General features: G+C 38.5%; 1 protein-coding gene across 2 annotated transcripts in view; it reads left to right on the forward strand.

Annotated features, from left to right (window-relative positions):
* Positions 1 to 4,245: 4,245 nt before the first annotated feature.
* tmem8b (transmembrane protein 8B) overlaps positions 4,246 to 27,659 on the forward strand; it is a 44,480-nt gene continuing 21,066 nt past the window's right edge. Inside the window, exons 1-6 of one of the 2 annotated variants that reach the window (XM_059337695.1) lie at positions 4,246 to 4,433; positions 9,348 to 9,537; positions 10,101 to 10,308; positions 14,297 to 14,430; positions 15,868 to 16,136; positions 20,825 to 21,207. In XM_059337695.1, the coding sequence (XP_059193678.1) occupies positions 4,349 to 4,433; positions 9,348 to 9,537; positions 10,101 to 10,308; positions 14,297 to 14,430; positions 15,868 to 16,136; positions 20,825 to 21,207 (1,269 nt within the window). In that variant the 5' untranslated portion in view covers positions 4,246 to 4,348. Of the gene's footprint in view, positions 4,434 to 5,168; positions 5,249 to 9,347; positions 9,538 to 10,100; positions 10,309 to 14,296; positions 14,431 to 15,867; positions 16,137 to 20,824; positions 21,208 to 27,659 lie in introns of those variants that run through there. The other variant, XM_059337696.1, reaches the window with a different exon arrangement.

The raw sequence follows: 27,659 nt of genomic DNA on the forward strand, positions 1-27,659 counted from the left end.
TGAGGAAAAACATAAAATAAAAAAATTCTTAAAGAGGTCCAAGCTTGCTGCAGTTATCTCTGTATGCACACTTGGAGTAACATCTCTTGTCCAGAGGTTCTAGTAGGTTTATTATCCCACGCAAGTCAGCCTCCTGTTTGCTTTTCATGTTAATTGTGCAAATATTGCTTTATAGCAGGCTGGAAGAGGATGTAGCGTTATAGATCACCTGCTGCAGGCAGAGTGTGCTGTGTACTGAAGCTGAGCCGCAGAGGAAGAGTGCTTAACTTTACCAGCTGGCCACCCTGTCCTTCCCTCCCTCTTTTCCATTTTGTCAATTTATCTCTTTAACTGAACATGTTGCACACAGTTGGTATGCTCACATATTTGTATAGAACATCTGAGTTCAGTTTGGCAACAAGTTACATTGTTTTTCCTCCATACTGTCGGACTTTTAGTGGCCGAGGATTAGGTGCAGCAGTGGATTTCAGTGTTTGAATGTCTTCCTGTGAAGCCAGCTGGTTAAAATGCTTAACTTGAAGCCCTTCATGCTCCTCTGTGTATGACTGTATGGCTGGTACACTGAGGCTGTAGAGAGCCTCACCTTAGGGAGAACAGAAATAACTCAAGTGTGTGATGTGTGCGTGTGTGTGTGAGTGTGCCACCCACACACACATCCTCCTCCACCTCCTACCACCAATTTTTTAAAAACCGGTTCACTGGTTATGCTTCATCTTCTTCCACCAAATGTCACTGTGGGATCATTACCAAACAGCATGAACCAGTTTTAAAAGTTTACATTTTACTGAAGAAAAACTTGCCAGAGATGTTGCGATCTTGTGATTCAGAAAAGTCTTGTGTGTACGATTTCAAGGCATGGGATATAAAGAAACTGCACAGGAATGTATGTTAATCGGTGAGGGGTATTTATAAAAGTGTATGACTTTCCTCTAGATTTATGACTTTACCTTTCTCTCTGACTGCGGCTGCTCTTAATTGCAGTAATAATCACTCACTGGGTGGCTTCCAGGTCTCCTTTAACAGAAGGACGGGGTTGTCCTTTTGTCACAATCACTGGCAAGCTTTTGATTTGATTATTCTGGCTTTTAAGGTTGTACAACACTTCACAACCTGGAGGATGACAGCCTCCCCCAGCATACACTGGATTTAAAGGCATCGGGACAGGCTGCCAGACACACAGACAGATGCTCCCATTAACAGCTATGTGCAGCCAGTGTGTCCAGACTTGAATATCTTTGTTCCAAAACCCCTAAATCATAAAATCCTTGTTCAAAAGTGTCAAACCTTTAGAGCTCAACAATGCTTTTCATCTTAGAAGTCCATTTTTGGCCATGTCGTATCAGTGCTGTGCATCTTTAAAGTGTCTCTGCACAAGGATAAATGATGTCACAGCTAAAGAAGGACATGCCAGGCCATTTCAGTCAGACACAGTGGAGCTGTATTCTAGCTCTGCTGATTATTGCAGCACTTAATAGCGAGGCCAGCCATACACAAAAGGTTGCTATGCGTGGGTCGTGGTATCCAGGGCATCTGGCAGTTTTTACAATGTTGAAAAAACTTCAGAGTAAAGTTCGCTGCCAACTGTATGCCAGTTATCAAATGTTCCACAACAGAGATTTTCTCAGATTTTCATGCTGCATTGCTCTATACCTTCATCAAAGTGATGAATAATGCAGAATGTACACCTCATTTCTTGTTACTTGGTCATCTAAATGTACTTTACATAATATTTTTGTTGGGCTAAGCTTGATGGGATTGAAATGGAGCTGTAATGGTGTCAACTCTGTGCCAGATAATACAAGCTCTAGCTCTTAAATAGGAATCTTTCTCGCTGACCTTCAAGTGGATGAGGGCAAGCAGAAGAAGATTTTCTGCTTTTTAGATCAATGAAGTATTGAAGTAAACATTTTTATGTCACTCTGCAAACAGCAAAGCATACCTTCCTAATGTGGCTTTCTTGAGGAAATTCATAGCAGGGTATTCTGTAGTCAGTAGCTGCAGCAAATCAAACTCCAGACATATTGGTTGGCTGAGCTGCTTTACCCAAAAAACAGCAACTGGGAGGTCAGCAACTAATTTGCGGCAAAGTGAAATTCAGCCCACTTATCATTCTCAACCTCATAGACATTTGTTCTTAGTTCACCGTGAACAATTCAGTTTAATGATTCATTTATGTCAAATAAATTATACTCAACCTGATTCAGGAGCTCATTCACTTTCTTGACAGATCCACTTGGACAGTTATGACTCATGTTGAAGTCACCCCACAGCCTAAAAATAATCATGACGGAGAATTTGAGTCAGTCTTAGTGTCCAGCTCCTGGAGGGAAATGGATTATTGTCTGATGCAGACATTAGCAGATCTCTCCCCTTTCACTTCACTGCAACTATGTCAGTGTTATTATTGCTCCATGGAGCAGTCAACATTTAGTTTTGTTACCAGTGGGTGCAAGAATATTTCATAGTGACAAAAAACAGACCATATAGCATTGTTTTTAAGAACACTAAATAAGGAAATATATTATGCTTTATTTGGGCTAAAATGAAATTGGATGAAAAAAACAAATGTACAGTATGTTTTCCTACATAGGGAAATTATTTTGGGCTTAATAAGACTCCATTAAAATCCAAATCCAACTAGGACTGGGATAGAATTGTGTTGTAAAAATAAATGTCCACACTTATAACAGATACACTATAGAGTATGTAAAGATCCTTTATGATTTATGATTTATACGATTTTTTTTACAGCTGTGTTCTCCGACAATTCAAACAAAATTAGGGGCGACCGATTAGTGTGGACAGTCCCAATTTTTTGTGAGTGAAAAGAAAGACATTGTGCCTGTGCCATTTGCCATCTGCACCATGCACATGCTCAGTCACACCCTCTTCACACCTTCTAACTATTCCTTCTATTTTTATTTTTTCACAGTTTTGAAATCTACGGTGTGTAAGTATTTTTGGCTCTTTCATTTTCCTTCTTGTGTTTTAGTTATACTCCATACAAGATGCATATTGTTGGAAAGATCTTCTAGCCTATGAGATGATGCTAGTGTTAGCAAAGTGTGTCTACTCTGCCTGGAATGGTTGGGATAGTATTGTTTATAGTTCCTACCTTGTTACAAATCAACAAAAACAAGAAAAAGAATTTTGCTATTTGAGCAATCAGCCCTGTAAAGCACATTTTCATACTGACCCTGCTCTCTAATGCAGACTTCTAAAAAATCAGTCTGTCATGCTTATAAGGAATTCTCAAAAAATAGGGAAAATAACCTGACAAAACAAGTCTGTTATTTTAAGATTTTAAATGAAAGTCTTTTGAAAGGTTTTGGGAGGAGAAAGCTGCTGTTTTAGCCTGGAAGGAGAGCTGAAACGGAGAGAAAGAGAGTTAGTTACAAATCTAATCAGTTTAATGTGAACATATTCTGAAAGCCATAAAACATTTAAAGCTAGTAATGTATCTTGTCATTTTGTGTCTGTTTGTCATCATTTTGTCTCTTTGTATTTGTGTTTTTGTCTCTTTTTATTCATTTTGTGTCCATTTGTCCACTTTTTGTTCCCTCTCTATTCATTTTTGAGTCACTTTGTTGTCATATTGAGTCTATTTGTGGTTTATTGACTTACTAACAAGAAATCTTAACAGGCACTTAACATAAAAGCTCTGATCCAGGGGCCGCATGACTCCTTTGACCTCTCGGCCAGTGCCAAGTAGGCATGTTCAGTGATCTTTCCACGGCACATGGAGAAAAAACAAAAGCACAAAGAAAAAGCTCAGTGATTCCAAAGTTCATAAATGCAGCTCTTCTATACGCACAGGGAATAAACTGCAATGCAGAAGAAGCTGCTAATTTAATAAGATAAACTGTGCTATTTCTCGGGATCCAGATGTATCTGAGTTCAGAGGGCTGCATAGGATCAGATCAGGTCACATGTTTTAATACTCCCACCTAACTTTCTGTCCCGGCTGGTGGGTGAAGAAGCTGCAGCCTCCAGGGGCAGCTGCAGCCTCTGTACTCCACGCTCGGCCCTGTGTGTGTGTGTGTGTGTGTGTGTGTGTGTGTGTGTGTGTGTGTGTGTGGTGGCCCGGACGCCGAAGTGACGAGCCTTGTGGTGCAATGTACGTCTGCACCGTCCCCGGACTGACAGGGCCGGAGGTCCAATGAAATAAGTCGACATATTGAGGTTGTCAAATCAAAGCCAAAGGGGAGGCGCTGTCCCGTCGTCGTCTCAATTACGTCATGCACAAACAGCTGGTCGTTGGCAAAAATCTGAAAAAATGTAGACCAGCACAGCGACTGAGAACTGCACCCGGGCTGTAGCCCCTCCACTCAATATTTTGCTTTTAACGATGTGGCAACTGGAGCGCCTGGGCTCAGGATGTAGCCCTCCGAGGCTCCTCTTGCTTGTTTACACCTATCTGTGCGCACTTGGAGGTGAGTGCTTTCCATTCAGTGTGTGTTGCTTTGATTCGCGGGGAGCTGTTCCTTTTGTCGGGGGTGCTGAAATCCTCCCAGAGAGCAGCGAGCAGCGGCATCGCATCCCGTTTCTACTGGTTCGAATCCAGCCCGAAACATCCACAGCTGCCGCTTTTAGTCTCGGCCAGCAAACAAAACCGTTTTCATCAACACTAGCCTTGGCTTCAGTTACGTGACGCATGGGGAAGGTTGCTGCTAATTATGGCACGCAACACATTGACAGATGCTCCTATAGGTTGTACGCTACGATACTGAGAGCTGAATGTGACCACAAGAAAACACATCAGGCTGGACGCTCGCATTGTTGTTTCCTTTGGTTGTTTGCTGTTGTTTCTGCTTTGTTAAAGAGGGCAGAGGCAAGTTAGGACACACTGGCATAATGTAAAATATATTGAAATTCATCAGACAATAGGGCAATGCTAAAGTTAAACCTTGTTATTCCCTTTAAATTCATAGAAAATTTACATATTTTATAGAATATGTTACAATAATTAAGTTAAACCTTTAAAATCCTTTCAATTGAGGCAAATTGTGTCATAAATGTGACCAAGAAGTACTTGTTACAAGTCTCTCCATGTAATTATTTCCTTTAAGAAAAAAGAAAATCTTATGTAGACATACACAAGGAGTGTTTTTCTCCCGACCCACCAATATTTTCTGCTGCTTCAAGACAGAGGCGTGAAACAGAAAATCCTCAGAGCTCAATAGTGAGACAACAATGAATCCATACCTCCAGCACATGTTGTACTGGCTGACCACAGAAGACCTTAAAGGTTTGTCTGAGGATGTTGCAGTCCCCCCTGGCAGACTTGTTGCTGTTTCTCTCCGTACGTTGTGGTCAATCTTTGGACTTGAAGTCAGTAAGATCAACGTCCCCGTTTACGCTCTTTTTCCTGGATCACTGGGTGTTTATTTTATTAATATCACAGTGAGGAGCATCAAAGTGATATTTGAGAATTGGGTCTTGAATGAAGGATTGTTTGTATGAATGCTTATTGTCTCGATGATCAGCTGGAAGTCACTTTATCCTGTTAGGATATTGTGTTTGACCAAGAGTGGGAATTGATTTGCACCAAATTCTCCTTTTAGTCATTGTTGTTACAGATTGTTCTTGTTGTTTTCATCTCATTTTACAATCCTACAAGACCAATTGTGACTGTGAGAGGCAGCCGTTACCTATACTGTTCCAAAAAAATTAAGTTTAAAGACGATCCTGCTGAGCATTCAAGGATAAATCTGTAGTTGAGATGACAAAAAGCAGGATTATGTCGTGTATTAAGCCTCTAACAGAGTAAAACAGTGGTTGGGAGGCGCTCATTGAAGATTACTGAGATTACTGAATTCACAACCGTGCTGTAGGAACGCCTGTAAGCACTCTGCTGCTTTTATCTTTAAATGTCTTTATTTAGCTGGCACACAAACAAGCATATTGGAATATTTTGGTGTGTTTACGCCTTCACATTAAGTGTATTTCAGTGTGTGGCTGCTGGATTGTCGCTGAGACTTTTCCTTTGCATGCAGAATCTTTTTTTTTTTCACACATTCTGGGGGTTTAAAAATAGACATGCAATTTATTATTCTGTTTCTCTAATAATAACTTGGCATGTGGGTTTCAGGCATGTGTTTAACTTGTCACAACAACCTAAGATGCTGATATGTTTGAAATGTAGCCTGTCTGCCTGTCAGCTAAGTGTAACTGCATCCATTGTTGTGAACGATTTAGAATTTTGACATGAAATATGGCAAACACAAGGTTGTAATCATAACCGTTAAAATGTTATTTTAGAATATGAATATTTACAGTTAATTGACATAAATCTGTAAAATGAAAATATGTTTGTGTGCCTTTATAAACACAGGTGTGTAAAATAAATTATGACTGAATATAAACAAATGTTTCTGCTGTACACTGGCATCACTTATTTAGAGTGTGTGTGGAAGCTTGTTGTTGATATAATAATCAGAGCTGCGACCACATTATTTTTTGCACGTTCCAAGTCCTCAACTTGTCGTATTGTGGTCTTCACCAAATGCAATGCCATTTTAACAGCGTTAAGTACGTGCTTCATGGTTCTCTCCTGTAACTTGATTTGCATGCTGTCAGATTGGTTAAAACAAAGTGGATCTGTGTTGATTTACTGGGAATTAATAATGTTAGTTGATTCAGGAAATTAAGGCAAATTAATTGGTGTTTGGCACACGTTTTAAATAACATAAATAGAATACTATTTAATTTTTGAGCTTGGGGGAAGGTATCAAGTATTTTCAAATCAAAAAGGGGAGACTTTTTTATTTTGTCAAATATAAAGTCGTGTGAAATCATGTGACTCTGGTGACTTTATTAAAACTGTAATTATGTTGCCTGAAGAATGTGGCAGCACACAATTCATCCTAATTTAAAGACTACCCTTGTCACCATCCATAACAAGCCTTTTATCCAGATGTGCAAAATGTGACTTTTTCCTCTCAAACATCTGTCGGACCAACAAGTAACCAACTAGTTACAGTCTGTTATTAACCCATAGTGGTCTTAGCTTTGATCCGTAGCTGTAAGAAAAAGTCAGTTTCTTTCTATTTTCACATATAGCATGCTTACTGAAGACTCCTGCTGTGTTTGTGCCATGCTCCACCTAGTGAGTTATAGTGCTTCAGTGACATAGACCCAGTTCTCCTCAGCCTCAGTCACAGGTATCCAGGTAATAAAAGGGCGAAGAGGAGCCTTAATGTAAAGAAGGCTCACGTATAACGTAGATAGCAGACCTGAGAAAGACTCTGATGAGAGTGAAATTAAGGCTGGGAGCTTTGTATGGGATTAAGCTTTAGCTCTTGACAGCAAGATTGCTTCATTCTTCTGAGTTTCTGCCTCCTTCTTCTGCGTCTTTAGTATTCAAGGTTGCTTCTATAGGTGAGAGCCGGCGCGAGCTTTGAGGACTGGTAATAGTGTGGGGGAGAGGAGCAGAGCAGAGCCATTTTTCTCTTTTTCCTAACGCATTAGAACACACCGCACATTCAAGCAAACCTTTTCCTTTATGCATCTCCGCCTCAGCGCTTTGTCACTATAGAGGGTCACTGGTTTTCTTTGCTCCTTGTCATCATCAAGGTAAAAGCAGCAGCAAAAGCAACACATGCATCTGCAAATGACATTACATGCACACTGAGCTTGCTCACCGTGTTGCTACAACTCTTAAATGAATTGGCTTCATGCTGTTTTAGAGGCAAAGGCTTTTTTTCATTGCATCCTCAAAACAGTTTTATGAGATTTTCCTATTTTTTCTTTACAAATTGCAGGTGAGATAAATTATCCCCAAAAGGAAACAAAACAGCGAACAGCATCGCCACAGGTATTCCAAGTGCAGATGGTAGAAATGCTTGACGTGCATAAACACAAAGGGAGTGTGCGACAAATAGAAACATTCTCCTCCAGTGAAACATCAAGCCTCCACATTGTTTTAATGAAATACTGCTGCCTTCCTCCTTATCTACTTATGTTTATATTTATGATAACACTTATCCAAGAGATGCAGCATGTTCTAGTATAGCAATTAAATGACTCACACGCATTTCTAACAGATTTTTTACCCACCCGCTGGGTGTAGCTCGATGGCTCATGTAGGTAATATGGCAGATTACACCTGTCACTTGTTCTGCAGCCTTTATATTCAGAGCCTTCGGTGGATGTAATCCAAGGATTTGACATTATGCAGGACGCGAGTGAGCCCGCATACATACATCTTCTCCCTCAGCTGCTTTATAAGGAGTTAAAGTCTGCCATCACATATTTAGATGATCTACAGCTCTCTACAGTTTGTCGGGTTCAAGAAGAAGCTTGTCATTATGGACTTAAGGCGGAGAGACTGCTTATGCCTCTGTTCTGTTTACAAGAATGATAGTTCTGACAAATTGGGAAATGTTTGTACTTGGGATTTGGTCTCTATAAGCAGAAGTCTTAACTCATTGTCAGTCAGACAAGCAGCGCAGCTCGAGATGCCAATGTTGGTCTGTCTGTCGCTGGATCCGTCCAGCAATTTGGTTCAGGCTGAAATCTCTCGGCAATGACCGGATTGGTTGCCATGAAATTTAGTCTAGATGCCAATGGTCCCCGGAGGAGGAATTCTAATGACTTTGGTGATCTCATGAATATCTATTATCTAGTTCCACCAGTCCGTCTTCACTTATTCTCTGAAATATCTCAAAATCTACTATCAAGGGTGCTCAAAATTTTTATTACTGAGTGCCAATTTAGGGAGCAGCATTTTGTTGAGGTGAATGGATTAATTTTGTGATATATCATGTAGCTTGTCTGTGTTACACCTTCAATACTTTTCACAAGATTTATGAAGACTGTGTGTTGGGTTGATATGTCTCGCTGAAACAATTTTTGAGATCTTCAGCTATGAACTTTTTACATGATTTGTTATTGGTCTTATAAAGGGGTTTAAACCCTCTGGATTCACCTGTTTACAGATAAAGCAGATCTGTTTATCTGACCCCAGTGTCTGATACATTTCTTGTTAGTAGTCGTTCTGTGTCTCTTTGTAGACATTTTGAGTCTTTTCAAATTTTTTGCTCCTTTTCATAGTCATTGTGGTTGGTGCGTGTCTTTTGGGTGACATTTTGTCGGTGAAGGCCAGGGGGGCCCCTGGGCCTGTGCCCGGTAGGCCCATTCAGTAATCCATCCATGAACACATGGTGAACTCAAAGCAGTACTCTGCCAGAGTATAGCCTCACAACCACAAGCATGGCTGTAGACTCCTTAATCCTGTTGTTCAAATTTAGGCAACACTTTAATTTCTAAATGAGGACATCTCATGTTCCTTATATTTATCCTCACAAACGCTCAGGGAGACTTTCCTCTGGTTCTGTTCCCTACAGATTGCCTTTTTGTGACTGAATACTTCACCCGCACGCCTCGTAAGCTGAATGCTTTCAACTCCTTCGCCAGTGTGGAACTGTTCCACTTCAATGTGCCTGACGACACCATGATGGCCGTATGGAACCTCATCACCTTCAAGGAGCAAGGGGGCACGTTTGGAGACAGCTGTCCAAACCGCAATGTGACTGTGTAAGACAACGACTTGTCACTTTATCTTTTTCTCTTCTCAAGTGTTAAGCATAAAGCCTTTTGTTCTTTTGTTGAAGTTAGACACTTAGCTGAACTCGGCTCCGACTCTAAGGTATAAATAGATAACAATAAGCACCTTATAGAATATGCCTTTGGGAAAAGGGTTAAAGCAGCTGGTTCCACCTGAGCAGTAACAGCAATTACTGGCAGCCTTGACATATGGAAGGAACTGCTGCTGAAGCATTTAACTTTTAATTTTTCCTGTCGATATTTATCACATTGGTAGTGTTTGTCATGAGAGCTGCCGCTCATCTCAGGTGACTCCTCTGTGTCCCTGTGATGTTGTGATTGACGTGGGCAGGGTTATCATATTCAAATATGTAGGGCTGGATATGATTATTAATGTTTTGGATTCGAATTTTCCACATTTTAAATAGAAGATGCCATCTGTGATCATGCTGTCAGCTGTTCGTATGGATAAATTTTATAATTGGCAGATGCCGATCTTGTTTGTGAACATATTAGGTCTAACAGGGATTGGATTTTGGCTTTGTGATTAATAGGTACTTCAGGTCTGGAGCTCCTCCAGTAATCAACCCCTTGTACACACGCTTCCCTCGGGATACAGTCGTCCCAGGATCCTTTGCTGTGACTCTGACCTGGACTCTTCCAAACCGTACAACAGGAGCATTCAACGTGACCAGCCCGCTCCCTGGAGACTGGTTCCTCGCCGCACATTTACCCAAGGATGAAGGCAAGATCTCAGTCAAGGTGAGCCTGAACATTTATCACAAATAAACATCTTTCACATCTTTTATGTTAGAGTTTGAATCTGAGTTGTAATTTTTGCAATGTCGCTAGGTCACTTCAGACAAAAACCTGTCTTGTTTTTCTGCCATATTGTCACCATTACAGCTTAAGTTAAAGAAGTACTATGCAGGATTTTCCTAAAAAATAATGTATCAACTATAAAGCCAAAAGAGCCAATATAGCAAGGCATAATGGCAGGTTATATAGTTTCAATGAAGAGTGAATCTTGGGTTTGCTTAGAGCCAGGGACGAGTTGCAATGTTGTTTTTTATAAACAGTAAGCAACAATTCCTGCATAGTATGCCTTAAACCACAAGATTCATCCTTCAGTCAGAGTCTGTGAGCCTTGCTAGCAGCTCTGTGAGACTATATATTGGCACGGTGATGCTCTAAGCTAAATGCTAATGTGCTATCTTGCGCACATTGTCAATGCTAACATGTAGCTGTCTTGTTCATTATCTTAGTTTGGCATGATGGCATGCTAACATTTGCTAATTTGCACTAAACATAAAGTTCACCTCAGGATGATGAGAATGTTGTTAGTTTTACAGGTATAAAGCCATAAACCAGAGTATTGGACCAATCAATCAATCAATCAATCAATCAATCTATATATATATATATATATATATATATATACACACCATACTATACCATATATACCATCAGTGAGGAAATCTAGATGCAATCGAGATGTTAAGATATTCACATCATAAGTGACAATCTCACCCGCTGGTAGTGCTAGCTAAAGTCTGTAGGATTTATCCTCTAGGTAGCATGAGTATCTGAACAAAATGTCATAACATGTAATACTTGCTGATTTATGTCAGTTTTGACCATGAGGCCTGATTGAGCAACAGACCAGCATCGGCAGAGACAATCAGAGCAAGTGTGGAGGAAAATCTCATTCAGCAGCAAATGAAAAGCTTGAGTCTGTGCTTTGTTATATATCATTCACTAAATGAAACTGGTAAAACGGAGGCTTATTCATGTAAAAGTGTTCTGTAAGATAACTGAGATGAGATCTACATCTGAAATATTTTCTTCATGGTTACTTACCTCCCTATCATGATAGAAAAAAAATCTAATAAAAATGATATACGTGCTCATTGGGATTAGTATTCCTGCCTCTGCTGCAGAGCTTAAAGAGGCAGAACAGTGCCATTTGAGTTTTTCTTCATCGCATCATGTTCTCCTATTTGAGCACATAAAAACACCTGCTGATTTCCATTTCAGGCAATTTATTTGTCACTGGCATGGTGCTCAGTTGTGCTTCCTTTGTGGTTTCCACTGGCTGGCACAAGTGCACCTGGAATACACAACAATCAAAAATATCATCAAAAGTTGCCATCAAAATTGCTTGTACAAAAGAATGGGTTTGCTTTGGGGGCACTGAGAATAGAAGTGGCCGTGGCTAAAATGTGACCAGTCTCCAATGACACTGTGTATAAATGGAAAACATACATTTTCCACATTCTGCTTTCTGAACCAATTTTTACCAAGCAAGATGTGATGTTTTCAGATCAAAAAGGAAACACAGATGGAATAAATGTGAACAGAACAGGGCGAACGCACGCTGCATTTCTAACAACCAAAAACAGAAAAGCGATGAACTTATACATTATTTCCACATTTTCTTTGACTTGCTGAAATGTCCCTTGCGAGATTGGAGAGTCAAGATTCTTGTGAATATATATATATATATATATATATATATATATTTCACATTGAAAATTTCACATTTGGGCACATTGACCTGTAAACCAACTTCAACTTCTTGTTGAATGTGTTTATTTATTCATACCCCGTAATGTCTTTAAGAGGACAAAAAGTACATTGCTTATATTCATAGACAATATGTAAGAAGTGGACATAGCTACTGTGACTTGTTTTGAAATCTCAAGTTTGACATTTTGGCTGTTGAAATCTTGTTTTTTTTGGAGCCAGAAGTGGCAACCTAAACTAATATTTAAACTACTTGAATTGAAATTGAGATCATAAACTCATTAGGAAAATGTTTAAGTGAAAAATACATAATTTTCTTAATCACATCTAAACAATTAGACTTTTTTTTTGCAACATGTGGAGTATCCCCCTGCTGGTCATTTGAAAGAATGCAACGTTAAGGCACTTCCGCATTGGGTTCACTTTTCAGACCCTGAAGTAGCCGCTTTGTTACACTCCAGATGCTTTTTCCATATCAAGACTAGGTGTATTTGTCATATCCTGATTAGATTTTATTACACACCATGCAAGGAGAAAATAAATGGTAAATGAATGGGAAGTAAAAAGAGCAATAAATTATGTTTTAAATATCCACCCATGCATCCAACAAGCTTAATACTTTTAGATGTTTGTTGGTACAACTTCATTAAAGTGAAGAGCAACCCATTTATCTTGTGTTTGGGTCATGGAAACACTAGTTATTGTTGGCTGTATTAAAGCAACAGTTGTGGGGAATGTAGTGCAAAGACTAACTCTTAATATAATCAATCACAATTCTAAAGGGGTTTCTTTCCTCTCACTTACCCATTACTTAAAAAAGATCTTACTGTTTTATGATGATCATTAAAATCAAGATCTGACATGATATATAAGCTTTTTTATTAAATGTTGGATGTTGGCCAGCCAGCATTGTCTACTGTCAGTAAAATGGGGCTCAGTCCCAGACAGTCTGTAAAAGCTGCGATTAAGTTTTTTTTCTCCACTCATTATTTACTAATTCAAATGTTCATCTGTTTTGTAAATTAGCATAATTCTTCATCTGAAGACCAAAGACACTAAGTTGTCTTAGCTGGTAGTGTCTAATACCTAATCTAACATTTTATTCCTGCAGGAAATCCCTCCTATGTGAGCATTTAAATTACATTGAGAGGTGTTTGTTTCTGTCTCATTATAATGTGTAAATGGGAGAATTAAAAAGAAGAAGAAGAAACTTAATATTCAGTGCAACAACAGCACCAACAAAACACTCAAAAATGACCATAGAGTTCAATAAAACTGTGCACGAGCTCTCAAATGTTGCATTTATTGCAGCACTATTGCATTGGATTGCATTAGACTCTTCAGGTGTACCTAATAAAGTGGAAGCTCAGTGTATACCCCAGAGTTTCCCTAAAATTGCATATTCTCAGTGGGTCATTCTGACTGAAAGAGCTAGAGTAATGCAATTAGTCAGGGCTTCAATGGGGGTTTTTAGTGCTCTATGGCCTAAATGGAGTTTTAGAGGCTTTAACATCCTGCCAAGACTGAAATTGTGGAGGAAATAAATTAATGGCTATATCTTTTTTGGCATGAAATTTAAAGCTATTGAACACCATCAAAAGATGTCTGCACTTATAGTGTGAAAACATTGGCCTTAAAAACCCCATATTGGCCGAGCCTTAATTAAAACGCAACTTGCTCTACAAGACACATGTGCAGGTCCAACTGACAGGCTGTAATAAATCAAAGGGTCACCTCGGCAGATCCCGGACTAATGACATGCCACGGTAATTGTGGCTCGAGCAGGCGGGGTCAGTGATCGGCTGACGAGAATGAAGGGCCTCATTTGGCATTCACACCTGTCCTTTTGAATCAGGTGCAAAAAGCGTCCCAGTTGCTTTTTTAAAACGAATTTTACAGCAGATCGTGTGTAGAAACAATACACAGCCTCCTGGCTCTAAGTGTCTGTCTGCTCGGCTCATCTCACAGAGTAATGCACATCAAGCATTAATGGTTCAGAACAACATGAGTGAAATAGTGGGTGCATGTTACACTGTGTGGCAGGCAGAGGGAGGACAGAGTGATATATTAATCCAGGAAGCTGACAGGCTTTATACACACAGTCCATTAGGGATTTTTCAGTCAGTCTGAATGATATCTAATCTCCTCCTTACCAGCTTTTAAGAAATATTGGTGAGTTAACCACTTAAATACCACCCTAACCACTGCTGTGTTATCTCTGCAGGGTCTGTCTGAAGAATGCCAGTATCTGTTCCAACCCCAGCTCATTGTCCAGAGGCTAATTGGGATTTCGGTGCTTTATCCTGGATACTTCATCGACCAGATGATCCCCGTGCATAACAGATCTGCACTTTATAAGTAAGTCTTCTAACTGGCCAAATGTCAGGATGGGTTGGCTTTGAAGTTAAGCACCTAATTGTGGGCTGCCTAAGAGAAAAATACTCTTTTTTTCCACAGTCCACCTCCTCATGTGCTTCTTATGATTTTCCCGGAGTCCCTGTGAGCTTATCTTGCATTTTCATTTGAAAAAAGATGCAATTTCCAAGCGTGTGCTTATAGTCAGAGCATCTTTATTAACTTCCTCTTCTCTTAAGTCAACTCAGTCTGCAGTAAGCAGAGGAATATAGATGTGCCTATAAGGAGAGTCAATATTCTGTTCTGTATAAAAAATGATTTATGACTTTATTATTTAAATAGTATATTACAAACAATATTTTTACATCTAAAGTAGTGGTGTTGCAATATACAGGTATTGATGATAACCGTGATATTTGAAAATGTGAAATACTGATACTGATATATATATATATATTGATATTGATATAAAAAAAAGAAATGTTAAAGAAAAGTCTAAATCAAATGTTTTGGAGTTAACACACTTTGCCTTTAAACTAGCATCAATTCTTCTAGCCATTTTTTCACACCTGCCTCAGACTTTTGCACAGTAATGTATATATATATATATATATATATATATATATATATATATATATATATATATATATAATGAGTGATTGCTTGATTGATATTATAGATATGATCATTTCATGTTAAATAATTCATCTTAAATCATTTAGGTTTCTTTCTCTTGTCATTTTATTTGTTATGTAGTTATAATTGCTCCACCTCCTGACATTCTAACTTTAAGTATAATTTGTTTTCCAAATAAGAATATTATTTGTTGATATTGTGGAACTATGTTATTATTATTAGTAGTAGTAGTATTTGATATTTTTTAACAGATATTATGATAATATTGTTATTGTGAATTCATTTGGCCACATTAATTGTGTGAAAATCGGATATTTGTAACGGCTCTAATCTTAAGTAAATTGTTGGAAGTGTTTTTAGTATTTGATCTGTTTTTACTGCTTGAAAATCATATAGGTTTTTTTTTTTAAGCACTAGTCTCTTCAGAGTGTTAGTATTGTTACACCATGTCCAAACGACCATTAGTTCAGAAGAAACCGCCATTATGCTAGTTATGAAGTTCCTTTTATTAGTTTATCATCTTAAAAAACAGCAAACTGTGTGTTACATCACCATTAAAGTAATTCATATAATAAAACTGAACAGCAAAGACAAGCTGTTCTCTTCTAGGAATAATTATTGGTGCTCTTTTTAAACAGCTTTTGGTCGAAAAAACATTAGTAAACATTAACTTGAATACATTTTATACAAAGTGGTGTTTAACATTTTGCTGACTGATACAGTGTACAGCCTTGGTTGGTATTATTACAGCCTGAAACATGTGTCTCTGTGTGTGTGTTTTATTCTGTGTGTGTGCTTGTGCAGAGTGTTCATCCCCAATTATATATCAAAGGTGAAAGTTCAGCTGGTAAACTGCAGCACCAAGAACAAGAGTAGCGACAGTTGTCCTGTGGTGCTGAAGATAAGAGCGCGGGCACCGCCGGTGCATAACTCAAGTGCCCTCGACTGCAGGGAGTGGAACCCTTGTGAATTAGACACTCTCGTACCTGCCTGGGAACAATGGTACTACATCCTGGTGGAGAGATATCTAAGTAACTGCAACGTCTACTTCCGCATCGGGGTGCAGGTCACAGGTGAGTGTGTTTTACCTGCAAAATGTGATTAATGAGTCTTCAGGGTTTTTTTTTTCTTTCTTTATTATGAATTTTCTTTCTGGCTTGTTGTGGATTTCTGTTGCTCAGAGCTCAATTTACATTTTAAGGCTTGCTTTATGTGTGGTAAAATAAAGCAGCATTCTTTTTGTTTTTAGAAAAACAAAAACACTGAGATACTGAGAAGAAGAGAATATCCTTCCTCATCCATTCACCATATACTTGAAAGTCTTTAAAATTTAAAGACTGAATTATTGTATCTCCCTAACATTATCTTGACCTTCACCATTTTCTTTGACCGTGGCATTGACAGCCTAATACATATTTCAGATTATTTGTGATACAAGCCACCCACTTACTCAAGCATTAGCTGTAACAGCAAGAGCTACAGTATATGTGTGCATAATAATATGCTCCATAAGTTTTCATTGAAACAAGCAGAAATTCCAACTATAAATGAGTTCCTGGGTTTTCATAGTTGGTTAATTGTTTCATTACTTATGAATTATGTGTAGGTTGTTTATTCATTATTTTTTAAAACTATTTCAGTTTGGTGACATTGTAAAGTATCAGAGAAAAGCTTGATGGAAACACCAAAATCCAAATAGACTTTTGAAAATGCGCATAAAGGTTTTTACGCTCACTTGAGGTGGTTTTTGTCTTTTTTAAAAACATAGTTAATGTGCTATACAGGAGATGGAAATGCTTTTTGCGAATAAGTTCTGACGTATGAACACTTAAAACATGACTGATCAGCGGTTTCCGCTCTGCTGGTCAAGGTAAGATGACATGAAAGAACAATAAATTGCCCAATTTAATCTAATCCCTGAAGACTTCTCTCCATTTTGTCTCATGGGTAGCCAAAGTCATCCAAAAAAGGTTAATACCTTTTTATAAAATTATTTTTTCTCTCTTGCTCAATCTCTACTTCTGTTTTCTTTCGCGCTTAATCTCTTCTTCTACTGTTTACTGACGGATTAGTCTACAGCAATACATTACACTGCCATCTTCTGGCAAAAATAAGTTTATGCAGCTTTATTCGATCTAATCCTGTTGATGGAAACGTCCCTAATTTGCATCTTCTTTCATGCGATATTTCAAAAATTCGCTTCAAAATTCGCTTCAAAACAAGATTAGACTTTAATGGAAACACGGCTATAGTTTCTCCCAGTTAGTATTAATACAGTGTTTATCGTTCAGGAGGTTTTTACCACGAGCCGAGTTTTCCCCCTCTCCAAATCAAATGGACCCGATGATTAAAACTGGTAAATAATACTGGAAAAAGCAGTTTAAGGTTAAAAATATGTGTTTCTCCTATGCTGTTTGGTGAACAAAGGAATTCCAGAGGGGTTGCAAGTGGAGCTGCCGCTAATGTTTACTCAGCTTGTTTCTCTGATAGATCCAAACGTCCAACTAAAATTCTTCATCTGGTTAAAACACCTAGTTAAAAATGACTAAAATCTAAAAAGTGAATCATAAATATGTGGCTTAAAACCGGATAAATGTGCATTCATGACAGCTTGTAGCAGACAACCAAAACAGGGATACGACAAGGAATGTTGAAATTAAATGAACCGTTTATTTGATTTGATTGTTTGAAAATTGTTGGAAACATTTGCAATAATATAAGTGCATAACTTAATAAAATATATAACACAGGTCTAGTAATTTTTTTTTACATTTACTGCTAAAAAAGGTACATATTATACCTTTAATGTAAAGTATCTTTGCTCTCTGGTATCCTTGTTTCTTGTCTTCACATGAAAATAACTTGAAAATGTTCCTTCACCCCATCAGGGTTTTGTGTGCAGATGGTATGTGTAAATGAGTATTTTACTAATTTTGCCAATTAAACAGATTTATTGAATGATTTATGAGAGGTAATGCGTTAGATGCCTCTTTTTTCTCATCATTCTTACATGAATCATGGTAATGTTTTCATCGGCACAATGTGTGTGCTGTTTGCTTCCAGCGTTGTTCATAATTTCGCTTCCTGCTGCTTTTGATGTGCAATTCAAGATGATACTGGGGTGGCTTTTATAAAACCTGGAAACTCATAAATTAGGCCAAACAAAAGCTCAAACTAGATCTCTGCAACATGTCTGATCCGACATCCAAAATTATGCAGTCAAAGTATAAAGAGTTATCGCTTTCTTTTGCACAAGCAGACTTGTACCAAATCTCCAAAATTGTTTTAAAAAACGTGTCCAGAATGCTCATGCTTCTCACACATACACAGGGCACAAGTTTCATTTTAAATGTGTCAAACACAGTCGGACCATTTAGAGGCTTGTTCAAGTAAAGACCGGAGCCCAAGCTGACAGGATTCATATGGGATTGCTAAGAAGCCAGTGATACCATGCTTAAGTGCTACATGCTGTTTTGGGGTTGTGAAGAGCAGAGATATTTTTTATGCTCACTCCACAGGGATGGCTCACAAATCTGTGGGAAGTCCTCTCCCATGTAGCGATCCCCTCCCTCTGTTGGACACCGTACAGTGCACTTTGTCACCATGGCAACACAGACACTAATTATTCACACTCTGTCTCTCCCCCTGCCTGCCAGGCAGATCTTACTTGACCTTTTGTGGATTTAAATTGAAGAACACCTCAGGTTCAGAGAAAAAAGATCATCTGGAGTCCTCACCTTCTCATGCTTCCTTGCTGTTATTAGTTATTGTTGTTTGCAGCCGTCTCAGAAATATGTGCCCTTATTCGAATTACAAATCTCACGCTCGCTGGCGAGACAGGAAGTGGTGAAACTAGGTTGCACTTTATTATTTATTATTGTTGTTGTTACAGTATTTTCACTGCAGGTGTCTTGCCCTCAATAGATGATTGGGCACTGAGGAGAGTTTATGTGTTGTGCTGTGCACAAAAAGCAAAAAGAAGCCAGTCTTTGTATTGTGAATATTATGAAACTGTATGTTTACGTAGCCCTACTCCCAAACACCCACACATATACATACATAAACATGTGCTGTATATTTGGGTCTTTGCTGGTTTTACAAAGATTTTTCTTGTATCTACCAAAGTTACATTAGCCTTGAGCTGCCTCCAGCAGTATTTGGTATTTCAATATTTTTAGGACTGTTTCAGCTGCCTGAACGGACATCAAAATACTTCAAACCCTTTCAGAGACAACACTATGCAAACGAGGCTGAGCTAGAAAAGCCTTTGAAATCCTTTCCCCTTGGGGATCGCGGTATGTGATGGTACTTTGCCAATTGCCATCAATGACCATTTTGCAGAGTTGCTTTGTGTTGAGTGAAAGCATACTGTTTGCAATTACTGTGAATCTTTGTCTCATTAAAAAGCAGTGTACAGCGCTGAACCTCGCTGTTTACATTATGGAAGCCAGCCGAAGGGGATCATTTCAAACATTTGCAAAAGACTTGGTTGCTTAGCATGCATAATAACGCGAGTAAAATAACTGACTTGGTTATTGCCTGTTTGTTCGAGACTTGCCGGGGATCGGTTGTTTGACTATTGCATTACACAAGATGTTGCAAGGTGCATTTTTAAACAGCCCAGCCGCCAGAAAAAACTGTAGGCGGTGCAGTTTTCTGCAAACCAAAGGCACAGAAAGGTTGATATGAAATGTTTTCAGCATCTTTTATATTTAGCTGGTGAAGTATTATAACAAGCATCACAGTCTGTATAAGCAGGCGGCTGGAGACAGGTCCTGAGTGTGTCCTGTGTGGAAACCTAACATTATTTCAAGTCAAATTTTAAGTTGAAATCTAAATTAACCTCTGTAACTGCATCCAGGAGTAATTTTTTTTCCACATCTTGAAACTGTGTCCAGTAATCACATACAGAAGTAACTAATTTAACCCAAACTGCAATCTTTTTCCTAACCATAACAATGTAGTTTTGTTTCCTAAATTTAACTAAGTAGGTTTTTTTTTAATTCAAATTTACATGTGTTTAAAACTGCAGCCCAGTTCTCTTTGTACATCCATGGAGTGCGTTGCTGTTTTTTTGGTAAAACTTTATTTACACCACAAATAGATATAGACTGAATAAAGAATGGACACTGCGTCTCCACTTCGTGTACATAAGTGAAGCCAGATTATCTTGGATAGGGCTGCTGCCATTTTATGCTGGTGACGTAATTTGGAGCCAGATAGTGAGTAGTGAGCCACCATAAGGAGTTCCTGCCCAACCCAATCAGAGTGCAATGCAAGCTTCCAGTCATGTTTTATAGCATCAAACCAAATGTATCAGAAAACTGAACATGTACATCAGCATAATAAGAAAAAAATGATAGAAACCACAACATCTTTGGGTAAAAATGTATTTGATGTTTTTGAGTTAGGGTTAGTTAATTTATCTCATGTTCCATCCACCAACATGAAGGGGGCGGGCTTTATGATCAATACCGCAGCCAGACACCAGATGCGTGATCCAGATGTTTTGGCTTCACTTATGGGGAGCTGTCAGGCCGTCCATCATTATATACAGTGTATGGGAGGGAATAAGAATGAGTTGCAGCAGTTTAAAAATGCTGAGATTCAACATATCTGTAGTTTGCAGAAACCTATAATGGCAACATTTATCCTGGCGACTCGAATGTTTTAAAGCTTCAGCAGCCAGTGAAAATCCATCATACTGGAATCCTTTTGATTGATTTTCTTTGTGAATCTGCCATCTTTCCTCTCCGACTAGATTGCTCCAAGTCCAATTTGTCCAAGGATCAAGCACAGCCCAGCTCCTCCATGAACATGCCCCAGTCTTTCGGCACAGCGATGGGTTTCTCCCTGTCTGAGACGCTGTCGGTGGCCTCCCTGCCCAGCCCGACACAGAACACCAGTCACCTGCACACCTCTGAGGACAGCATCATTTACCTCCCGCCCACATCTGACATGAACAAGTGCTGGCCCATCCGTCCTACTCTACGCAATGAGCTGGACACTTTCTCCGTGCACTTCTATGTCTTCTTTGGTCCAAATATATCGATCCCACCAGACAGGGCCGCTGTGTTCGCCATCAACCTGATGCCGGTGTTGGACAGTGGAGGAGTCCTCAACATGGAGCTCAAACTCAACATGGTAAATCCCCACAATGACACTATTGCTGCATGTTTTAAAGGCATAACCCATGATCCAATTATAAATGCAAATTCAAAACACAATTTCTATTACACAAATTGGTTTGAAGGTTATTTACAAAGGTATAAACACAAAATAACTAAATAAAAGTAGTTTTTTTTTTATACAAGAAAACGATTAGAAAGATTATGTTCTTATGCTTATTTTTATCATCAAGAAGAAGAATGAAAGGATTGGGCAAGATTGTGTGTTTACTTTGATATATTGACGCTTATATATTGTATAACTGCTGTATTCCTAGTATATCCTAGAGGATTCTTAAAGGAGACATTTCGGTTCCACATGTTGGACACCTGCTGTGTTCCTTCCTATTGCAGAGGATCAAATAGTAATCAGTTGAGTAAATATGCAAACGTTAGCAGGGGAAGCTGGGGACTGTGTGGGTGAGCTAGACCGCTCTATATGGATGCTGGTATAGTGATAGACTTTGCTGTGGGAGCTGAAAAGGTTCACAATGAAACAAGTGCCAGTGTTTGGGCTTGTGACATATGTCTCTAATTGAGAGCGATCAAAATGCAAATATCAGCCAAGCAGGATTTAATATGTCTTTGTTAAACTGTCCTTCAGAGAGTAATGGCATTAGGAATGCACCTGCAGTGGCTCTGGAGGTCTACAGGGAGCCAGAAACTGGAGAGCTACAGGCTGGCAGATGGACTTTTTAACATTTTACTCCAAATAGAAAGTGAACCAGCCAGCATTGAAGTAATCTCTGCAAACAGATATCTGGATGTGAATGCAGGATCTGTAGGCAATGAGACAAGGTTGTGGTAGTGTTCTGATTTCTGTTTTTAGTCCTAGTATATTGACCAATCACATTAAAGCTGGCTTTAGTTGATTGCAGGCTGCATGAAAGAGGCATTGCTCGAAATGAAATCCAGGAATCCATCAGCTGTTGTTTGTCTACAGTTTATCTCTTATTATTCAGCTTTTATTAAGAGATTAGTTGAAATGTCGTCTGCACCTGAAACACCTACAAAAAGTATTGATGATCAGACGGATTTAGTCCCATTAAATGCAGCACTTATGCCAGTAAACTTTTTCCTTTCAGTCAACCGTCCAACATTTATCCCCCCTGGTCAAAATTGAACCAGTTTTACATTATTGTTTATAAGGTATAAATTACCACCCAATTTTGAGTTAGCCAACTTATTTCCAACTCATTACAATGTTATTGTGACGATTAGATGAAAGGCACCCAAAATGTCTGATATAAAAACATTTGAAAGCGAGTCAAATTTGACCTGAGGACAACAAAGAGGTTAAGTTTGTCATCATCCAATCTGATATGTGGGCATATGTAAGGTTTAACACTATTAACCAGCAATTATGCAACACTCACTCAGGTGATGCTGTAGAGAAATATAAAAGTAATGCAATGAGAAGTGTAAGAAATGACTTTCTACAGGCTGTGATCAAGTAAGCTAAAGACTCCCATTATCCAGATATCTGCTGGCCACACTGAAACTCCAGAAATATTGTCTGTTGCCCTCAGAGATTAAATCAGACTGATAGCCGATGGGTTTCCGAGATTGTTGTAGCAGCAACTTGAGAATGAAGCACAAAACCCAAAGAAATATCTTTGATTGTTCAGTTCAAAGAAATAACCTGACATTTTGGGAAATATGCTTCTTTTTGCTGTCTTCCTGGGAGTTGGATTGATATCAGTTTCATCCCGGCATTCAGAAAAGATATTGGTCAAGGATATTTTTAGCCTGCAGTACCTGCAGCATAGCACAACAGGCGGAGGTAGGAGGCAACAGAAGGAAAAATAAAGCTTTTTAACAACTCTGAAATGAACAAAACTCAATCTCACCACAAGGTCCATTCAGTAGCTGTTATGGAGCTTTCCACTGTATAATGCAATTTCTCAGAACTTTAAGTATACACTTCCTGTGTGCTTTTAGTCACTAAAAACACCTCAATACATAACCTAAATGCTCTAAACATGTATTCATATAGAGATGTAAGGATTAGTAAATTAAGGGTCAGAAATCAATTTGCAACTATTTCAACTAGTCTTAGTTTAAGCAAAAATGGCCAAAATCTACTGGTACCAAATATGACTAAATGCTGTTTTTTTCTCATTTTACATTAAACTACACTAGATATTACTTCTTACTTCTTGTTTTGCTCTTTTTGGTGATTTTACAAACAAAACAATAACCGTTCAATCATAATGTTTAATCGACAATGAAAATAATTGTATGTTTCATGTAAAAATGAAAAGTTATTATCATGCAGCCTCTGTGCCGTCTCTCCCTGCTCCCAGACTTTGTGATAAGCTGGGCTAAACACATCTTTCATCTCTACCGAACACACACAGATGAAATTGATAATCGATCTTCTCATCTAACCCCCGGTAAGAAAGCAAACAGCCTTATTTCCTGAAATGTCAGGGAAAAACACAAATGGTTGACTTTAAAGGAAAGGAAATAATTGACTGTAATGAAAGTCATCATTTATTGACCGATTGCTCGGCTGATGTGGCGACACGGAGAGTTAGTGGCTACTGTCACCTCACAGAGAGATCGAGCTGGCTTTAGTTTCCCTAAATGTTAATGTGTGCTTCATCGTACATTGGTCAGGAGAACCTCGTTTGTATGTCCTGGGTGTTATCTTGCCTCATGCATCCTGGGATGGATTCTGACCTCTCCCACCCACTTCCCATAAGTGCGTATGGTTGGTTGACTCTGACCCGGTGGATGTCACAGAGACAGTATGCTGTGAGGAAACCTGGTTGCTGCTGCTGTATGAGCCGCAAGATGTATTCTTCAGAGAGACTGTCATGCTATATTATTCTATGGACAGATTTCTCCCCCCTCGGCGATGATCTGTCACTCGCTTGTCACAGGCGCAGAATCCAGTCAGCCGCTGCCAGTGGGGGACTCTGGCAGATTTGCAGGGCTTTAGGAGACAATAGCTGGAGCTGCTTGTCTGCCTTGCATCACTCTCTGTGAGAGAGTTTGAAAGGAATGCATATGGCTTTTATTTCCGCTGATACCTCAACTGCCGGTGGATCACTTTAATCGCTTTAGATCCATTTTTCAAAGTTTTCTTCAGGTCGGGTTTATGCAGGGGAAGGAATTGTAAGCACTGTAATGTGCGTTAGTCACTCAGACTGTATCAGTGTGTGTATTGTCAGTTTTTATATGTTACAATGCTTTTTTGACACAATACAATCAGTATTCAGTACCATAATTCAGTATGGGGGATGGGCTTAAATAAATAATTTAGCAGTAAAATAATAAAAAATAGAAATATTGGCAAAATGGCCAATGGATATACATACATAAAGAACATCATATGTTTCTGTATTTATTTATTTATTCATAGATTGATTAACTTACACTTCACATTTATGTATACATTTATTTAAAAAATGTATTTCAATATTTATTTATCTACAATTACCAAATATACGTGGTCGCCCATGAAGTTGGAATAATTTAGTTTACAGACACAATAATCTGCTAATTGTGGTTTCATTTCCATTGTGATAAGTTTGGAAGAGATTGATTAATAAAGTTTTTAGAAGATATACACTTTATCCGTCAAGAATAAATCACATTTATTCCATTTCATGGAAAGAGGTAAAAAATATATTTTACTACAACTTTATGGGCGACCGTGTATTATCAGCCAGGAGATACCATGAGATAAATATGTGACACCATCTCTTCATGTCACACAGGAGATGTAGAAATGTGGCAATAAATGTGACAATAAACATTAAGATAAATGTTTGAACAAATACATGTATAAATAATTTGAAAGAGAAAAATATAATATGCTTGGCTCATGCCCATTATCTATCCTTTGTTTTTATAGAATTATGATTTGTTAAGTTTTAAACCATCATGCTCATTTATTCATGCATTTGCCACCTGTGTCAGTTTTGGAGTCCCAGAACTAACAACTTCTTTGTGAATCATGTTTAATTTGATTAGAAAATATTGAACTTCGAACAACGACAAAATGTTCATGCTTTCGTTGCTAAGCAGCATTGGTGTTTTCAGAGAGGGAGCATGCTTACAAAGCTTAATCATGAGTCAAAACAGAAGACAGTTTAATATTTCACACTGCAGAATTCAAACTCATCATGGAGTTTATTTTAATTAGTTTGGGCACTGGGATGTGCAGCATATAGTGCACATGCCAGCCTCATCTATGTTCCTGTATCATTTGGCATTGTGTCCTGCCTGGCACGTCATCAGTATAACTCTTGGGAAATTTAGCACAGCAAAAGCCACATGAGTACACAACAGAGATGAACTGGCATTCATCAAAGGTTGTTTTATCTGCAGCACTTTTATGAGAGTTGAAGTCAGAAATCTGTCCTGTTGTAGGAGTTATTTTTAAGAGATGTTTACTCAAGGGTTTTTTTTCTATGGTAACCTTGAGCATTGCACTGTTGGTAGATAGCACTCCTGATTGAATAATGCCTCTCCAGCTCACGTTCCACAATCCTAACTAACAGCTGCATAATGGATCAGGCATATAAATCACAATATTAAACGTGATTAATGTAGCAGTGTTCACAACAATGTTACGAAGTGCTTTACAAGTAACAGCAATAAATAAAACCCCAAACAAAATTAACATTAAAATTCCAGGCATGCATTTAAAATGAGGCACAAAAAAATAAAAATAAACGGACAGGCACAACAAGAGCTGAACATAAATTAACAGTGCCGTGGCGTGACAACAGAAAGGTATTTTAAGAAGTGATTGAAATGCTTTTTGAATAACTGGTTACCATACAGCAAAGATGCAGGTTGCAGGGTCAGCATCCAGCTGGAGGGGGAATCATATGCGCTGGAGCTGGAAAATGGATTGAGCCTCCAAAGTTATCAGTAAAATCATCATTTGAGCTCCACAAAGACAAGCATGGTGGAGGCAGAAACAAAGGAATAATCTGCTTTCTACAGCTCATGAGTAGTTCAAACAATAGACTCGAGAAGGATCAAACAGATCAGAAAATAATGATCTGTATCTTGAGTGCATCTTGCTTTTTAATTTGATATCTTGTTGAAACATGGTGGTGTGCACGTGACATGGAAATGTTTGCAAGATATCTTAATTATGATGATTTTATGAAGATAACAATGTGGTTTTTAACATTAAAAACCCCACAGGACTGTTTTCCACACCCTATCCTAACATATCAGTTAAAGTGAGAATATGATGGGTTATGTATTCCTGTTTCTTCATTGTAATTGCAAAAGGCAGGGGAAAACAAATGTCCAAAAACCTGTTTTATTTTTGGCTGGATTCTTCCTGTGTGCCTCTCACGCACAGTGATGAGATCACTTTAGATTTTCTCTGTGCCCGGAAGAACAAATAATGTGATTTTTTTTTAACCACAACACAACAAAATACTTTTCCTTTTGTTGTTTTCCTTTGGCTCAGGTTTCAAATGGTTGTCGATTTATCTGGGCCAGGGGGAGGGGTGACAACTTTCTTGTCTCATCACATACTGTACCGTCTCAGTCATACAGGCTTAATGAGGTAGTCTTTAAAAAACCTTGTTGTGACTTTCTGTGCGCAATTGTTTGCATGGACTGATATCGGGACAATGTGCCCCTGGGCACAGACCTGTAGAAGGTGCAGCATTGTTTGGCTTCGCTTCAGCATCAATAGCAACTTTATTTCTGCTGTGGCCATACAGTTAGTGTGGTTGATAACCAACCAAAGGCAGTCACTGTGTAGCTATATTATGTAAAAAAAAAAAAAAAAAAAAGAACAAAATATAAATATTGTACTCAATATGGGCATGCTAGTGGCTCTTTAAAGACTTTACTTGAGCTAAATGCTAACATCAGTATGCTAATGTACTTGCAATGGTAAAGCTAGCATGTTGATGTTTACAGGTATGTTTAGCATACAAACATTGACTAAATAATACTAAACATAAAGTGCATCTGAAGCGTAATAGTGTCATATTGCTCATATTTGGTCATAAACCAAAGTAAAAACCACAATTCTCTGTCTTATTTATATAAAAAATTACAAATCACAGATTTTCCTTAAAGGGCTTTACAGGCTATACATGGTACGGCACCCTCTGTCCTTTGACCTTCACATTGGCTAGGGAAAAACTCCTTAAAAAACCTTTTAACGGGTATATGGTAAGCCGCACCACCTAAATTTAAGTTGAATAAAAGTGGGAGGAGTTGATCATTACCGCGTATTTCTATCCATCAGTAAAAAGAGGCATTTCATTGTATTAAACACTAAGGGGCGAAAATGAGGCATGAACTAAACATTTTCATGTTGACTCTAGAGGAAAAGTCAGACGATTACCAAAGTCATTCCAATTTTACCTTTTGGGGACCTTTAATATCTGTTATACATTTCTTAACAGTCCGTAGTTAAGAACATACTGTTATTTT

This window comes from Centropristis striata, chromosome 7, assembly GCF_030273125.1.
Source record: "Centropristis striata isolate RG_2023a ecotype Rhode Island chromosome 7, C.striata_1.0, whole genome shotgun sequence".
NCBI classification, from domain to species: domain Eukaryota; kingdom Metazoa; phylum Chordata; class Actinopteri; order Perciformes; family Serranidae; genus Centropristis; species Centropristis striata.